Source organism: Corvus brachyrhynchos, unplaced genomic scaffold (genome assembly GCF_000691975.1).
Source record: "Corvus brachyrhynchos isolate BGI_N302 unplaced genomic scaffold, ASM69197v1 scaffold139, whole genome shotgun sequence".
Lineage (NCBI taxonomy): Eukaryota > Metazoa > Chordata > Aves > Passeriformes > Corvidae > Corvus > Corvus brachyrhynchos.
Genome location: NW_008246062.1, coordinates 1,198,253 through 1,216,548, shown reverse-complemented (window position 1 = coordinate 1,216,548; position 18,296 = coordinate 1,198,253). Strand labels below are relative to the sequence as shown.

At 48.4% G+C, this 18,296-nt stretch overlaps 1 protein-coding gene across 1 annotated transcript in view; it reads left to right on the top strand.

Annotated features, from left to right (window-relative positions):
• Positions 1-17,761, top strand: part of DNAI1 (dynein axonemal intermediate chain 1) — a 148,426-nt gene extending 130,665 nt beyond the window's left edge. The window contains exon 20 of the mRNA XM_017746567.1: positions 17,493-17,761. Coding sequence (XP_017602056.1) covers positions 17,493-17,600 — 108 coding nt within the window. The 3' untranslated portion in view covers positions 17,601-17,761. The remainder of the gene's footprint in view (positions 1-17,492) is intronic.
• The last annotated feature ends 535 nt before the right edge of the window (positions 17,762-18,296 follow it).

The following is an 18,296-nucleotide window of genomic DNA, read 5'->3' as shown; positions in this document are numbered from 1 at the left end:
TTGCATTTGTCCTTGTTAATTCACATGCAGGTTTTCCAGATCACATCTCTGGTCCAGCAAAGTAATTTCAAATTCCAGTCCTGTCTTCCTGGACACCTGCAGTCTGCCTGTCTGTCCCAATGACCAAACACTAGCAGAAAATCTGACGAGATCCCCTCCAGACCACAGAGCTGTGAGAGTTACACACAACTCAGTGCTGACAGCCCTGGGTACAACTAGTCAGCTGGGTCTTACCAGTTTCTACTCACTTTATGTAGATCTGTTGTGTCACTTCAGGATCAGAATATCAAGGGAGACAATGGCAAAGTCTTCTCAAAGTCATGGTTAATGACTTCTGTGCCTTTCCCGTCCACAAGGTGTATTGTACTGTTGCAAAAAGAAATCAGATTGGTGCAGCATGACTTCTTTGGTGCAAATTCGCGTTAGTTATGATGCATTTCAGGTGCTTACAGGTTGTTGACTTGTTCCATTGATCTTCTGAAAAGTGAGATTAAACTGAATGTCTTCTGGGTAGTTGCTGCATTTACCTTTTTCAGCTTCCTGATCCCTGTCATCCCCTGAAATTTCCCCAGGAAATGTGTCAGATTAAGGCTGTTAAGTTGATCAAGTTTGGTAACTGCTGCCCTTCCCAGGGGGCTCGGGGTGTTGTGGTCAGAATGGTCTCAAATACAGTAATCAAGTCAAAGTCTGTGGGCACAGATAGCACCTTTTATTAAGCAAATACTTATGCTCCGGAAGAAAAGAGAAGTGCATATGCCCTATAGCTGGTATTTTATTCTCCAGCTATGTATTATTTGGGTTAATAAAAGTCACTGCCTTTCCCTGTAAACCCGTGCTGTCTGGATACACACTAACCCTGCTCATCTAGACCAGAAATCTCCCCACTTGGTTGCTGGTGTTGGCTCTGACATCCTGAGGATTTGGGATTGCAGGAAAGAGGAAAGGATCCTTCCCAGAAGCACAGGAGGAAGCATGAATATCAGCACTGTTCGGTTACTGCTTTCTTGTTTTTTTGCCTTGTCTGACTTTTTGATGATTATGTAGACTTGCTGTCAGAAGTCAGACTCCAAAACAGACACCAAAATGACCAGAAACTACTTTGCAAGTGCAGTTGTGAGACTGGAGGATGCTCATCCCTCTCCAGGATTAGGCCTCCTGCTTTGATCTGCACTGAGGGAACCTGCTAAGCGAGAGAAATGAGCTCCAAGGCTCTCATTTTTATCTGGCCTGGCCAACCGATGGACATCCAGTGGGAGTTCAGGAAATTGATAATTTTGTGCATTTCATGTCAATGAAAAAAAAAAAAATCATGCCAGGCTTTGCCTCTCGGTTTGAGTTTGTAATAGAGCTGAGCAAAAGGCTGATGGATTTGGTTTCAATTAGAACTGCTTGTTCAAGAAGAAAAGCTGTGCTTTAAAAGCTGTGCAGTAAAAGCCCTGCAGCCCAAATGGCTCCTGCAAACTGGGGACTGAAAAAGTTAGGCTGCACAAGTGAAAGGGAAACCTACCCTGAGAAACCTCTTCTTGTCTGCTGCCACGAGGCCAAAAGCAGGGCTGTGGAGGTCCTGTCTTGCTCAGTTCAACCTCATGGGGTTTTCCAGCCTAAAGCACCAGCAAAAGAGAGGCATGTGGGTCCTGCTTCTGTAACAGGGAGAGCCTGGGGTAGCTTGAGCCTGAAGTGCAGTGACCAAGTATGGAAATCCTGACTGGCTGTAGGGTATGAAGACTTGCAGAAGGATCTGTGATCCCGTCTCCAGTGACAGGAAAAACTCCAAGTTGATTGCACCTTGCTGTGTGGGGAAATTTCATTCTTCAGAGTGCTTTTACCCTGCTCATAGCCAGGGATGTGCTGCCAGCCATGATTTTTCAGACGCTGGTGTGGTAGGCAAAGTCTCTGCAATCAGTCAGACCTGCATTTCGAGTCAAGGTTAGTCTGAGCTCTGACTTAGAGAAGCAGTAAGAAAGCGGGGCACCACCACTGCCTGCCTGCAAAGGAAGAAAGAGAGATGGCTTGGCAGAGAGAGCTCCAGCCCTCAGTTCCCGTATCTCCGAAATACTCAGTTGTGGTGCCAGGATGAACAGAGGTTACCCCAAGACTTGGCAATTGGTACCTCCCCTCCTCTCTATCCCTGTCCCTTACCTGGCTTGAAGTCACGGGCAGGGGTTCACTGGAGAGGTACGGCCTTTGTGGCTGTACTTCACAGCCTGTGCTTTTGGGTTTCTGCAGGCTTTAGTGACCCCCCTGAGTGCTCCTTGTCCCTGCCTCTCCCTGTCAGTGAGTAACCCCAGGTTTTTGAAAGGCTTGTCTGGATTGGCATGAGAGGTGCTGCAGAAATGTCACACATTATGTGGTGTGGTTGAAGGACCTAGAGGAAACTTAAACATTGCGATTGACCTGTTTCCCCTGCTTCAGACAGAATTGCTTGTCTATCAACATGAGATCTCTTCATCACCATCACAGCCCCTTATACACTTGGTACTCCATGGGCTTTCAGCCGTGACTTGGTAATTGCTGTTTGGCTCAGACCTGTGGTAAACCTTTGTCAAGATCCTACTTATGTCCGAAAGAATGGTTGAACATGGACTTTCTCTGGAAAATAAACACCCTGCTTAAAAAAGGCAGCACTACAAAACACCTGCATGGATTCACTTAAAGAGAGCTGAGACCAGCAGAACTTTAAATGTAACTAGGAAGGGGTCTCTGCACACATCCAGGGTTGACTCTGCAGTGGAGGTGGTTGATTGACTGATTGACAAAAAAATGGAAAGTAAGTCTTGAAAGATCAAGATGGTTGACCTAAGGCCTAGGAAACATGATTTCAAGAAGGTTTTGAGGACCTTGAAAGTAAATTAAGCTTTATAACTTATAATTTAAAATTTGTAATCTAAGATTATATATGTAATACAATTATATTCTATGCATAGATCATAGATCATAGACCATAGATCATGTAATATATAGTATATAATATATAATACAATTCTATATAATAATTAAATATATTTTAACAAAATATAACTTGATCTCATCCTAAAGGCACCTGCATGGGGAGGGATTTGCAATGGAGGAAAGCTCCTTAAAATTAGCAGACAGAGATATAATGGGATTTGGCAGCTGACCAAATTAAACAAGGACTTGAGCATACGTATTTAGCATGGCACTAGCTTGTCTTTATCCCTCAAACACCTTCAGGTCAAAACACTTTGCCTTTTAGTGAAAGCTCTGTTTTAGCTCCAGGAGGAGTCATTGTTGTGTTCAGGACTGACTGAAACTGTGTGAATCATTATGGTTATTTCTGGGTTTAAAAATATATTAAATCTACTTCCACTTTTTGATCTTATTGAAATGATAGGGGAATTGTCAGGCAGCATTACAGAGAGAGATTCACAGCTTTTACAAAGAGGTAATAACAGCTCAGAACAGGCCACATACCTGCATGTGAAGAGATTTACAGGCTCCTGAACTCCTCAGTCATGTTGATTATGGTTTGGTTTTCAGCCTGTGTGTTAAACGATCAAACTGCAAGCACTCAGCAACAAAACCAGTGGGAATTTATTGACACTAAGCCCATGTTATCCCTTTCCTGCCATTGATACAAGCATAGTGGGAAAACATATACTTGTCCTACATGTCTGGGATTATGTATGTTCCCCTCTTATGTCAGCTTTTCCACTTGTGGGTAGGCACAGGGAAACAATCCCCACTTTCTCATCCCCGTGGTGCCAGTTCTCACAGGCTCCTAGTCCAGCTTCCTCCTTGGTCCTATCACTATCTGCCTCAGGCTTCTGTTCTCCATGGGTTTTCTCCAGTGCTCCTGGTTGTCATTTTTCACTGAGGGACCTTCTTCCTCTCTTTACCCCTTTGACACCAACATTCAAATTGGTCTGTGTAGCTTCCACAGCATCTAGATACCCTGGGAGGAGGGTGCTGGAGAACTGGTCCTCTCTGTGCCTGTGTTCTTCTCCAGGGGCTGGGAATTGCCCAGGTGATGACTGTATTGCTCTGCACTGCTCCTGGCATTATGAGCAATATAAGGTTTAAGAGGACATTTGCTTAGAAATGCTGTCTGCAATAAGAGCATAGCAGCAGAGTAGGGTAGAGCTGCAAGACTCATCCACCAGTGTACACTTGGTGATGAAGAACATTCTGGGATTGTAGAGCCACAGGCATGTTCAGGCTGGAGGTGATGTTGGGATATCTCTAGTTCAGCCTCCAGCTCAGAGCGAGTACAGCCCTGACATCAGACAAGGTTGCTCAGGGCTTGAGCTTCTCTTAAAAACTCCAAGGCTGGAGATCTCACAGCCACTCTGGAGTCTTGTTCCAATGACTAACTATCACAGTGGAGAAAAACTTTCTTATGTCATGTTGAATCCTTCCCTGTTTCAGTTTATGGCTGTTATGACTCATTCTCCTGCTGTGCACTCCTACAGAGTCCATTTCTGGCTTCTTAATATCCTCCACTTGGGTGCAGGTAGGTGCCTGTTAGGTCACCCAGAGCTATGTCTTCTATAGGCTGAACAAGTCCAGCACTCTTAGTATCTGTTCAGTGCAAATCCTCCAGACATCAACAGTCTTGCTAGTCTCTGCTGGCCTCAGTCTGGTTTATCAACACCTCAGTTTCACCCCTTAAACTATCTTCTGCCTCTCTTTCTGTAGGTGAAACCATTAGCTGAAAATGAAGACCTTTTGTAGCCTGTTTTTCATCACCAGGGCAGAGAACAGACACACTGATCCAGCAGACCTGTCATCTACTTTTCTTATTTCTTTCCTTCCTAGAAAGCTCTTTTTTTTGTGACGAAGAACATGGCACACAGGACCAGGGACAGGAGGTGAGAAGGGTTCATCCTCTTTGCTTTCTCTCACCTCTCAAAATTTCTTTCATTAACACTCACCTAGTGTTTCTTAATTAGCGCCTTCTGGCTTGGAACTGCCTGCCTGTGTTGCAGCCTTCTTCAGAAAATCTGCTGAAGCTCTTATCTATTGTATGACAGGAAGTAGCAAACACTTGGGCTGCTTACTAGACTGACAGGTGCTCTTACACCATAGATTATACAGGGGCTGAGTGGTGTTCTCACCCTCAGCCTCTGTAGCCATCCTTGGCTTTACCTGTCCCTCCTGAGGGAACCTTCTGTGATTCTGTTCATGTCTTCTGGTGCCAAGCCAAATGGCAAGTGCACATCTGAGCTAAACCAGGAGAGTGCAGAAGTTATGCCAGAAGCAGGAAGAGTAACCAGCTGAAAAATCACCCCAAAAGAGCAGTTACCAGTGAAACAACTGGGATGAAATCTCAGAGCAGTCTGCAGATTTATTTGGGAGGGTGGGTTGGTGTCCTCACTGGCATTTCAAATTTGTTACTCATTCCTCAGCTGATCTAGCAGAGTCCACTTATAAAGTCTTGAGAGGACCTGGTGGCATGGAGGTCACAAGCACTTTGAAAGGCTTTGTACCAGATCTCCACATGGGGAAATGGACTGAAATCAAGGAAGTGATCAAGAAAGTACCAACAATGTCCGCCAGGGCTGGTCTCCACTGTGCTTGATTCTGCTCAGGTGCAGAACCCGAATTAAGTTTCTGTGGTCCAAGGACTCAGAATTATGCTAATGAGCCCAACTTAGTCAGTGATCCCATGCCTCCAACAGGATGTGATTTCATCAGGGAGTGAGGTGAGAATTTGTCTCATGTTATGTACATCACAACAGCATGAAGCCCCAGATTGTCATATAGAAAACAATGCCTTTCTTTATGGTTAAATCATGGATTGCTGAAATAAATCAGCTCTGTTATGGGTTCTCTGCTGCTCTTGCTGGATTGCTGACTCATTTACAGGTGGTTGCTGGGGAAGTTAGATTACAAACAACCATTCATGATGATCCAGACTTTTTAAGGATTTTACAAGCTAGGGAGAGGCTGGTACTCTTTCTCCAGTTATCTTCTTCTCACCTTCAGGACAGTTGCATCTCTCACCTAAGGATGTTATGCATCTTTATGGCAAATAGGGTGTTAATGAAAGTATAATTACTGTAATTTGGATTTAATTTTCTGAGCACAAGTGCCTCATTTCTGTCTTCCTTTTGTTTCCTGCTTGGTTGCCAGCTGTGAAAACATCTCTTTCCAGGATTGTTCTTGATGCCAGGCATGCAGCACTGTAATGGGCTCATCCCCTGCTGGGCTGTGTCTCACCCAGCTCTCAAATGATGGTGACTATTCCCTCACAGAGAGGGGAAGAGCTGGATCAGCAAAGGGCCTGGAGAAACCACCATGCCTCGGCATTTGTGATGTCTGCATCTCTCAGCACTTTACATGCAGGATCCACAGGGTTAACTGTTTCATGGGAAAGCAGTGAGATATAGGGGGTTGAGGCAACATTATTTCTACAAAGCAATTGCTTCCACCACTCCTCTAGGCAAGTTTAGGCATCTCCTTTGTGATGGTGGAGAAGAGTAACTCTGGCTGTCATGTTCAGGACTCTCAAAACATCACCAGGTTCTTGTTCAGTCCTTACTAGTTTCCCCCAGACCTGCAGCCTGATGACACATCTGAGTTTCAGGGATTTCCTCACACCAGGGCAATACCAGAAGTCATTGCCTCGGCTCAGGTCAGAATGGAAACAGAAGAGCCAGAAGTGACAGAAATGGAAACAGAAGGGAAGAAGTGACCCCTCCTGAGATGATAATCTGACTATGCCATTGGAATCTGCAGACAGAAGTGGTATCCAAATGTGACAAGATTTCTGCCATCTGCATCGAGGAGATACCTCCTCCAAGGGCCCCCAGGGGGAATGGTGGCTGTTTGCCTGGCAGCATTACCTCAACCATTGCCTCTGTCCCAGCTCCAGCAACACAAAGAGTGAGGCAAGGATCAGGCCATGTTTGCTGGTGTTTTGAGGCTTTCAATGACACTATTTGTGTGTCATTGAAAGCCTCACTGTGAAAGTGACTGGCTTTGTGTCATTGTTCCAGCTGTTAACCCAGCACTGCCAAGCCCACCACTAAACCATGTCCCTGAGTGCCATGTCTACACCTCCAGCGTTGATGACACCACAGCTTCCCTGGGCAGCTTCTTCCAGTGCTTGACACCCCTTTAGTTGAAGAATTTTCTGTAGTGGACACATCCACTTAGGGTTAAGGATATGCATCAATGTCAGTTAACCTCTGTCAACAGATCCCCTCTAGTCCTTACATCTGCAATTATTTGTCAGGTAATTTATTTTGCCATCTTGGCCACTGTTTTGCTGAAACTGCCAGCTGCTGGTTAACCTTGTTCCATCTTTGGTACCCATGGGACTTGCTCAGCAGTGGAGAGATTACTTTGGGAGGTGCTTGCCTTAAGGACCTTGATGACTTCCTCATAATTTGTTTTCCAGCGTGCCTCTATTTTGCACTACTTTGTTGCAAAGAGTACCCATTAGTTTCAGCAGCCAGCTGAGCAGATGGGTTTAACTGGTCTATGGCTCTGAAGTAATTACATTTTGGTACAACAGAGACACAGCAGCAAACGTATAAAATTAATTCAGGTGCAGCATCCCAGTCAGTGTCTCGAAGCAAAGAGCACTTTAGGGAGGCCACCCCTGGCCACACTGAGACTGTGCTGTTGGCAAAGTGGACAATCAGTAGGAATATCTCTCTCTGGTTTCCTCCGGTGATGTTAGATTGGCTTTTCCCATGGCCAGTTCCTTCTTCAAAAATGTATTAGTATCAGAGAGATTGATTACTGCTCCTATCTCTCTCTCCTGCTTCTGTTCTAATTAAAACAGCAATATATGCATGAAGCAATTAGATTTTAATAATGCTTTTCTAAACAGGATGTCAAGGAGCTTAGTACAAAGACTTGGGCTGGAGCCAGATCAGCATCTTAAGACTGGATTGTTGTTAAAATTGGCTGCCTCCTGCTTGAACAGCTTACATGAACACAGGATCTAGATTTGCTTCTTATTCAGAGTGTACCTCATCTTTGCCTCCAGACAGGACCCAGAACACCCCCTGTTCCTAGGTGGCAGGGTCAGAGTGAGGCATGGGTAGGGACACGTGGTAATGCATATGATAATCTGGGTCTGCTGGTGGGACAGGAGCATCCCGTACTCCAGCCCTGTTGCCGTCCCCATCACTGCATGCCAGGGAGCCCATATTCAGGTCCATCCTGGGTTCCTTCCTGCAGAGCAGCTGTTGATCAGGTCAGGGCACATCAGCACACTGCTGGCAGTGCCTCCCAGAAGGAAATGAATGGTTCTGTGGGTGCCTGTGCCCCAGAAGAGCACTCCCTGAGCTGCCTCCCTGTGTATTGCTGGAATTCTCCTGCACTGTTTTATCCTGTCTGCTTCTGGCTGATATGCAGTGCTTGAGCCCTGTGTTTGCAGTCAGACCAGTATGAATCCTATTCTCTGTGCTGCTCTTGCTCAGACCCTTATGGACCATCCAGTGCAGCTGGGTCACTGAACATGGACAGGGAGTGTGAAACACAACCTCCGCATCACTGCAGGATGCGTGGGCTCACAGTGGAGATGCCTCAACAGGCAGCAACAAACATCCCACGTGGACCAGCACCGTGCCAAACCCATTCCAGGAGAGAACTGACTCCAGCCATCTGCAGGAGCTCCCAGGGCAAAGCAGTGCTGTGGTGGGATACAGCTGGGCCCTGTCTGTCTGTGGGGCAGGAAGGGATTTCTCAGCTGCTGTAACTGTGTGAAATCCCAGGGAAGAGCAACAGCTCTAGCTGCAGTATTTCCTGTGCTTGTCCTGCGTCCAGCTTCTCGCTGACCTCTTTTAAGCCCTGATTTGCATGCTGCAGCGTAACTCAGTCGTGGCTGATGCGATTTAGTGTGACGTCCCACACCGTCCAGGCTAACAGTGTATCTGGTTCCCAGGCCTGGGAGTGTTTGTGTGGCATTTATCATTTGCCTGGCTGTTTCCTGTGCAGCAGGTGGAGAGAAGCTGTGCAACTCATTTAATCTGAGGCAAATGGGGAAACTCAGTCTGAAGTAAACAGGATGCGCTTCGGTGAGGATGGAGGCAAATAGAAGGAGAGGGAAAGGAGGTTGGAATAACTGACTGAGGAGGTGAACAGAAAAAGATCTTTCTTGAGCAGAGATGTACTGAACAGCACAGGCAGGAAAGGAGTGAGCAGGAAACATGAACTGATCCTGTTGCACTGCTTTGCAGTGCAAAGGCCTCTGCTCCAGTTTTGAGTACCAGCATTGAAGGACATGAGGAGCAGGAAAGCCGCAAGGACAGCGCAGCCAGCTGAGAGGCTGGAAGCAGGGAGATGAGAGAGATGAACACTCCCAAAGAGATCCTGGGTTGGCAGGGTAAGGAAGGCAGTGCCCTGAGGCAATACAGCAGGAAAAGACTTAGGGAGAAGGTTTCAGTGGGTGTAAGAGGGACATGCTGACAGATGTCACCAGGAGATGGGTTGGCAGCACCATTCCTGGGGCTTTCAAAAGCAGTGGCTGTGCAGGTGTTGGGAGCAGGGTGGGGCAATCCACTGCTTAGGACCTCTTGTGCTGGGTACCCCAAGGGCTGGACAAGCATCTGTCAGAAGCAATATAAGAGCAGCTGCTCCCTCTAAGGACAAGGGTGCACTAGTGGACTAATTCCTCCTAGGTCTACCCCAGGTGACTCTGTGATTTAAATGAAAAATACACAGGAGAATACATTGTTGAGATGACACAATTGTTCACATGGTTAAAATATCTAGTGCAATTTCTGCAGCATCCCTAAGTTCAGTCATGGAGAGCAGGAAAGAGAAAGAGAGCGATGTGCCTTGACATTAAATTGCAGACTGAGTTCTTTCATAAGCATAAGAGTATCAGTCATAATACATCTTTCATGCCATTGGCATTTAATGTTACTACATATGAGGCTTCTGTGAGCGAGGACATTTATTTTTATTTCTAATAATAGCAAAATCCGGTTTCCAGTGTACTTGTATTTATCCAAAATGAAGTATATTCACATGCTCCCATATAAGCAGCGACCAAGGATATATTTCCTATGCAAATACTTTATGAACTGTATTGAAAAAAATTAAAGAAGGCACTGTTAAAAACAAAACAAAACAAAACAAAACAAAACCAGCAACTGGACTTTCTTAAGGCAGTTAAAGGGTGATGAAGGTGGACATGTGTAGGTTAACAATGGTGGCCAGAGAAAAAGGTATTGAAAAAACTGCAACTTTTTAAAATATACTGTTCACACAACTGCAAATGTTCTCTCATGAGATGCTGTGCTCTGTGACGTAACAGCAGTACCCAAGAGTTGCAGGAGCTGCATGTTCACATCCGTATTTGATTGCTTTTATTAAACTCTAATCCGTAACAGCCTACTGAGCTGGCATGGCAAAATGCTAAAGTAAAGCTGAAGTAATTTAAAAAAAAAAAAGAAAGAGGTGCTGAGTGATAAGGAAACATTGCTGGGTGGCTGAGGGTGCTGCCTGCCAGGAATCAAGGGCTGCAGCTTAAGAATGCTGGGGTCACTGCACTCTGCAGGGCATATCCTTGATTTTATCCCTCTGGACAGGTTTGATGTATGTGTCTATGGGTTCTGTGTGCACCCAAGCCTTTCACTTCTGGTTTGCCAGCCCAAGTGAAGAGGTGCTGCAGATGTGGCCCCTCATGGTAGGTGCAAGAGTTAGGGAAGCCTGTGCAGCTTTTGGATTGTCTAGGTTACACTGAGGTTTGGTGTCCGGGTGTCACTGGAATTGCAGCAGTATTTGAAGTCGAGCTAGAGCACAAGGTATTGCCTGTCTAGTGGGTTTTATGGACAATCTCAAAATCCCCTTCTTGTTTCCTTCCTCCCCTCTGCTTGGGTTTGAGAGATCCCACAGCTAAAACACTGGGAGCTGATGTCCCTGCCAGCCTTTGCATCCCATGGTATTGTAACACATGGCATGTAGACAGGCTTTAAGTACTGGGGCTTCCCAACAAGTTAAAAGCTAATTAAAGTAATTGATCCCATCCCGATGAACTAAATGGCACTGCAGAAAATCTGAACCCAGTAGGGCTGGATCCAGGGTTTTGAGTGGGTGTTGCACTGCCTGTCCCCATAGTGAGGTGAAGGAAAGGGCATCCCATCCCTCTGTCCTTATCCCAATGGTGGTTTGCACCACCAGGATTCCCTGGACTTGACAAGAGAGCTTTTAGGGGTTTTATTCCACTCTGACTTCTTCAGGAGGTCTCAGTGTGCCAGGACAGAGTAATTGCCAAGCACAATGAGCACACAGTGGTTTTTCTTAGTGCTTAGTACAAGTCAGTTAAGTGATTTGACTGGAAATCTTTTCCATGTACCTTGTGAAGAGTTTGTTTCCTCACCAGGCTGTTCTATTTGAATAGAGCCTATAGATGTTGTCTCATCTCAGTGACTAAGGGTGCTGACACCCAAAAGAAAGCTGTTTTTCATCTCACACACCCAGAGCTCACAGTTAGAGTGTAGCCAAATCATCCCCAGGGCTGACAAAACAGTGTGACCTCTTGGGACCCTGTTGCTGATGCTTCCTAATCAGAGCATCTTTGCAGGGCAGAGTTAAGGGTATTGGCTCATTTCAGACCCATAATGTCTTAGGATGATGTTGGGATGACTTCAAAATTTATCCTTCTCTTTAAAGCTATTTATTTGGAGATTCATGAACTGAGGGTCATGACCACATCCCTGTTTTGAACTTGTGTCAGACAATCGAAAGGCAGAAGACCAATAGTTTTAAATGGTTTTGGTGGGTTTCTGCAGCTGGTACAGGGATAAATTCAGAAGGAGGTAACAAATCATTGTAATGCCACAAAGGAGCTGTGGGGACAGCCATGAGACAAATCTGCACTCAGCTTGGCCTTGTTCACTGAAGTTTTCATGCTAAATGTGGTCTTTTTATGGCTATATTTAGGTGCCTAAATTAGTGGTCTGTAAGAGACATTGCTCGAGGCTCTGGAGTTAGCAAGAACAGGGAACGTTCTTCAGGGCTCCTGCTGTGTGCACAACTTCTGCTTGGCCAGAGGACACTGCAGTGGGGGTGAGCAAGGATGTGGAGTCCAGCCAGCCCCTGGCAGAGCAGACACAGAGCTGTGACGATGGCTGTGCTCCCTGGTGGCTATGATTTGACCAGGCTATTAGCCCTCTGCTGCTGCAGAGCCCATCCGTTCCATCAGGCATTCCCTCGCCTCTCCCACGGATGTTTGTGAACCACCAGCCCGTGGTGTACTGTGGGCAGCTACCCACCATTTAGGGACAGGTGACCTCTGCCCACATGCCCTGCCCAATTCCTTCTGGTTTATTTCCAGTGACAATCCCATCTGCTTCCAGGTCTGATCCAATTTTGTTTGCGCTTCCTGCCTGTTGGGTATCCTGACCTTCACTCCCACGCCTTTCCTGGCAGATGTGCTGCTGAGCCTCAGGCTGGTCCCAGCACTGTGACTTACCCAATTTAAATGGTGACATCCAACAAGCAAAGGCAGGTCAGCTGAGGCGCTGAGACCTGTGTGCCCTGCTGTGCTTTGGCATGGACCAGTGCCTATGCCAGGCAGATGTGAGCTTGTGCAAGGTGGGGGTGCCTGCCCTGAACTGCACAGATTGTGCCTGAAGCTGGAGGTAAGAGCATCCTTTGAGGCCAATGATCCTGTGTGGCTGCTGTCACCTGAATGACCCAGCCATCCCCTGGGTTTTTCTGCTGGTTTCATTCCCTGCAAAAACATTTACTGCATCATTTATTTCCAAACAGTAGCAGAATAAGCCTAAATCCTTATCTCTGGTCTGTCAGCTAATCCTTCCATGGGCCAGGAGCGATGCTGTCAGATCAGGCTGTGAGTGTTCCTCAAGGCTCTCTGTGATTGAAAACCATGTTGCTGCTGTATGTAAATGGACTTCTTGAGAGCCCAGAAGTGGTCCTGGCACAGACATCATCCCCAGCTCAGCATAACTCTAGCTTCATATGACAGCACTGGGTTGCAATAGGATCACGATGGGGTAGACCTGGGAGGCTTCAGGACTGCAGCTCCTGTCATATTCCTGTTGATTCTCTTAATGTTTGCTTAGTGGCCCAGGGAGATGATGAGGAAATTTTTTCTGTGTTCATGAAGAAGTTTGGGTTTCCTTGGTCTTCCTGATGGAAATGCTCCAGGGAAGCTTCATCTTTGTTTTCATTCATTGAGTTCACCAGACCAGTCACTAGTGTGTTTTGGTAATGGAGGGGCCCTTACCCTGGAGCTATCACCTTAACCTACCCCTGAGCAGAGTAGAAGGAACAATAAATGATCTTCTCCCAAAGAAATACACCTCTGGACACCTGGCAGGCTGTGTGCCCCTTCCCACTGAGGATAATGAGAACAAGCAGTTTTGGCTGTCTTCTTGAAGCTTCTCACCCCCTTCAAAACAACTCTGTAAAAGCTTAAACCCTTTTTGCATGGGAAGCCAGTTTTTAGGTCACTGGGCTGCTTTATAAAATGTCTAGATCCTGTTCCAGCGTGACTGTGTCCAGAAGTCCCATCCTGTAAGGAACAACATCAGTGTCATGATAACAGCAGGACAGAGATAGGCCTGTGCCCCTTGGCCAAAGCTCAGCAGGGTAAAGGGTCACCTCTGCTCCCAAGGAAGTTGTAGGGACTTTCCTGCCTATGTTCAAGTCTGTGAGGTTGACTTCCTTGCTGCTTTTAAACATAAATATGTTTGGCCTTGTTTAATCGAAACTTTAGAGCAGATGTTTTATGATTATTCCACCAATGGGAAAAAGACATGGATGCTGAAAAGTGCCAGCATCATGGCTTTTATGGGAGAGTTTTATTAACTCAGTGGTATACTGTTCAACTAGGGAATGAAGGCATCAGCCAAGACTCCAGTTTAAATGAGTCCCATAACCTGAATGCAGAATTCAGCATGTGCCAGCATGGGAAGGAGTGTGGCTGAGGCTCCCAAGGGAGTGGATCTGGGATCTTCAAGCAGCCAGTCCTTGTCCTCATCTTTGTCCTAGTCCTCACTCCACCCTTCCCTCTGAGGCTTCACCTCAGTCATCTCCCACCTCCTGTTTCACTTGCAGTGCCAGTACTCACCCTGGGGCTGAGAGGACCATCAAGGGTCCTCCACACTGCCTGTAAGGCCAGGAGCCCCTTGCCTCAGTTTCTCTGCTTGACGAGTCAGGGAAATCCCAGACATGAGGTAAAGGGAGCATAAGGGCCATGAGGAACCTGGCAACAAATGCAGCAGCATGGACACAAATAGGAGGTCTCTTCCGTGTCTCCCCCTCTGAGGTCATGTTCTGTCAGCAGGGCAGAGTCCATCCCCACACAGCACCTTTTCTGGCCCTGCCGTGAGCCTTCCTGCCATGTCCCTCATCACCATTTCGATAGGAACTCTCCTGTTGGAAGCAGTTAACAATGAAGTCGATGCAAACGCTGCTCTGAGCAGCTTCAATGCCCATTCCATGAACTCCTCAGGGACAGACCTCCCATGTAATCTCAGCTCTGCCTCTAACAGTTTCATGGGGAGAATGTTCTGCCCTGACTCACTGTCAGCTCCTAATGAGCCCCATGGATGTGGTATAAGCAGGGATGTAGGTGGAGAACAGGCTCAGCTGCGCACATGGTGGCAGAGCCCCACGAGTGCCCTCTCCACACCTGGCTGTGGCATCTGTTGGGAGGCAGAGCCCTTCAGCAGCCACGTGTGGAGGTGACGCTTCCCCGCCTCGTGCATGCTCGCTCTGGGACATCCCAATAGCTCTGCTCCAAGAAGGACTGCTCCTCAGAGGCCTGATGCAGCCAGAGCCCCCAGATTTGTAGGAAGCTGCGACGTGCATCCAAGCAGATCCCACAGTGCTGTGCTGGTGCCATCAGTGGCCTAGCCAGCTCACAAGTACCCTGGGAGAAGCAGATGGCGGAATAAAGGGAAACTTTCCATTCCAGTGCCCCCAAAAGGACATTGTAATTTCCATTCCCTGTGTCATCTTGCTTGCTTGGTTATGTGGCGTTAAATTAGGGCTCTGGTTCGGTTACGGCTCATTACAGGCTTGCGTGTGGCTTTGTTGCAGCGTGCTCAGAAGCACCACAGGAGCTCAGCCAGTGCGAAAGTCAAAGTTTTAGGGACAGTTTGGTGACCAGGAGCTGAGCCTTGCCTGAGGCTGGTGAATTCAGCAAGGCTTAGACACAGTTCCCGTGAGCCTGGAGGATGTCAGTTAGGGACCCTACCTGATGGTGGGGAGATCAAAGGGCTTGGGATAGAGATGGATTGATGGAGGTGGCTTCAGCATCTTCTCTTCCCGTTTGAGCAAAGCAGTTGCCTCTTTTGCCTGTCCCAAGCACCTCTGTGTGGTGCTGTGTGTGACACAGGGTGCCAAAGGGAGGGGTTTGAACGCTGTCAGACAACAAGGCAGCTCTTCTGCAGAAATAGCTAAGTCCTGAAATACCTCGAGCAGCTGTGTTTATCCCAAGACTCTCACTCACAGAAATGCTCTGCTGTGATGTGGGCCGTTACTACAAACATCACTCACAGTGCCCAGACCAGAGCCACGAAGGGCACTGCTCACCTGTTGGCATTAATGCAAACTAGCCCTGTCCCACCATGCAGTCAATGGACTCAGTAAATAAAACATCCCAGTGCTCAGAAGAGCAGTGGGGCTGTCTTCTTGGGAACAGAGGGGTTTCCAAGTATCCCTGTCCCCATCCTCCCCTCAGGACTGCTTTCATCTCAGCAGTGTCCTCTGGCAGCTTAGGAAACCTCTGTTCCATCGAGGTTGTGCTGGGCTGGGATGAGGAAGGACACGGGGATTCTCCATGGACTTCTTTGCGCATTGTCATCACTCAGCAATGCCCATGTTTGTTAGAGAAAAGCAGTGAGATCCATGTGGGCTCTCAGCTTTCTCCATGCCGTGTGCTGGCATTTCTTCAGCGCTGAAGGGAAGGTGTGTGTTTGTAATTGCTGCACCCATGGCCATTAGCGGGGCTGATTCAGCGGGAGGAGAATTGATCTGTTCTAAGTGGGGAAAGAGCAAAGCTGGCAACCTCCTTCCTCTGATGCTGAGTGCTGCTCCCCTGGCCTTCTGAGAGCCCAGAGAGCAGAGGCTGTGCTTTGGGAATGCCAAGAAGAGCCAGTACAGCAGCTTTCTGCAGGCTGCCACCAAGCCTGGTCAGGGATGTTCCTTTCACTTTGCTGTGCTGCAGTGTTGGAGGCCCACCGCCACATCTCCTGAGCCCACCTGCCAGACTGTGCCAGTCCTCCTGCTCACCTGTGCTTGGCAGCTGCTTTCTGGGGTGCCCAAAGCCATGCTGTGCACAGAGGAGCTCCCCAGCCCCAAAGCGGGGGTATCCCACCAAATCCAGAGGTAAGGTGAGATCCAGCAGGCTGGCAAAGGGGAAGGCTGTGACTGAAAGGCAGCACTTTGTGATCGAAGTGGTGACTGTGGGGATGCTGTTTTCAAGAAATCCCATGGTGTGGATGCTCAGCTGCAGTAGGGCTTGGTGGGCTCAGTGTAGCTTGGAAAATTCCTCTGCTGTGTCTGACATGATGTGAACCTGGAGAGCCTAAGCCCAGTTAATCACTTTCCCAAAGTGCCAGAACTCTGTTGAGAGCAATGCTGCACCCCACAGCACAGCAGAAACCTGTTCTGCCCAAAGCACTGAGTGGCATTTGTGCCTTCAGCAGGGACATCGTCCTGTGCCAGGCCTGGAAAGCTCCTGCTGCTCCCAAACAAGAGAGGGCTGAACTGGCCAGGTTCTTTCCCTTGTGCTACGTGACTTCTCTCAAGATGCTGGAGGTTTGCTTTAGCACGGAGGCACAGAGCCCCTGGGATGCTTGGGCCAAGTGCTAGGGAACTGTGGGAAGTGCTTGTCCTCTTTGCCCATGCTGGGGTGTGCATCAGGGTTCGCATAGAAGTGTGCAGTGAGGCACAGGGCTGTCCCTTGGGACGCTATGATGTGACCAGGTGCAGGAGAGCCTCAGTGAGGAGTTAACAGCACAGCTGGGAGCCCTGACTCACTTCTCCCCACCAGGTCAGGGGCTCTCAACACCAGCTGCCCGCCTGGGAAAAGCCATTTGGGTGCAAAAGGGATGATCCCTTCTCCTGTGGCTGCCGCTGCCCAGGAGCACCTGCATGGGATGGGCATGGTGGGGCTGTTTTGGGGAGCTTTGGACATCTGCACCGCTGTCACTGCCCTAGCAGTCTTGCATGCCTGGCACCTACCCACAGCTTGGGGGAATAGCTTAGAGCGTGGTCCAGTCCCATGGGTCTAAGAAGGTCTAGGAAGAGAGAGGCAGAAGAGGCTTTGAGTCACTGTGAATCAACAGATTGCCTCCCATTCCCATCCAAACACTTCATTCCTGTCCTTTCCCAGTTCATAGGAGCTTTCACATATCTCATGGCATGTTGGGCTTGAAATATGAAGATGGGCAGGTGCATCCCCTTGTGGGTCAGCCTCCACTGAGGGGTGAGAGCTTAGACACAGCACTCCAGCAGCCCTCCCTGTGTTGGACCCCTCCTCATCCCTGCTGTCCCCCCTGCTCACAGTTCTATCCTGCTTGGTCTCTTTGCAGGAGAAGAAAGGCCAGGAGGTGAAGAAGAAAGGTCCTGAGGTGGAAATGGAAAAGCTGGAGAAGCTGCTTAGCCTGGTGAGAGAGCCAGAGAGCAAGGAAGGGAAGTGAGAGGGGGGAATGATGACTCTGTGGGCAGGCTCTGGCCAAACAAGCTCGGCTTTGATCGGTGGCTGCTTGGCATGCAAGCCACCGGCCCCTGCTGCCCACTTTTTGCAGAGCAGGAACACTTTGCCTCTGTGCCCTGACAAATAAATGGAGGTGCTGGGAGAGCTGTGGTGTGCAGTCATGTCTGGTGTTAGGCAAATCTCACCATGCTTGGCCCTCCAGAGCCGCATGGCCCTTGGCTTTCCCCAGCCTTGACTGGGCTTGCATCAGATGAGAGCCCTGTGGAGGGCAGGAGGGGGCTGGGGCTGGGGCTGGTCCCACCAGCCCTCAGGAAACCTCCGGGCTGCAGCTTCATGGCTGCATGGAGTGGTGGCCAGAGAGACTCAGCTCTGAGCTGTAGCCCCCCAGGCATTTGTGCAAGTCAAATGGAACTGCCACGCCTGGATTTTGAGATGGCAAAAAGCTTGGAAATTCTCCAGTGCCTCTGGCACAGAGATTGGGGAATGCTCCCTGCTGAATCCCATATGCCCCCAAGCCAGGCAAGAAGGCAGGAAACACCCAGTCGGGTTTCACCCAGCATTTAAAAGCCACAGATGGACGTGACCACGAGCCCTTCCTTATCACGATCCCTGAGCAGTCCTCCAGAGACATCAGCCACAGCCCTGGGGCAGCCGCTCCTCAGCCCTGCAGGGTTGCAGG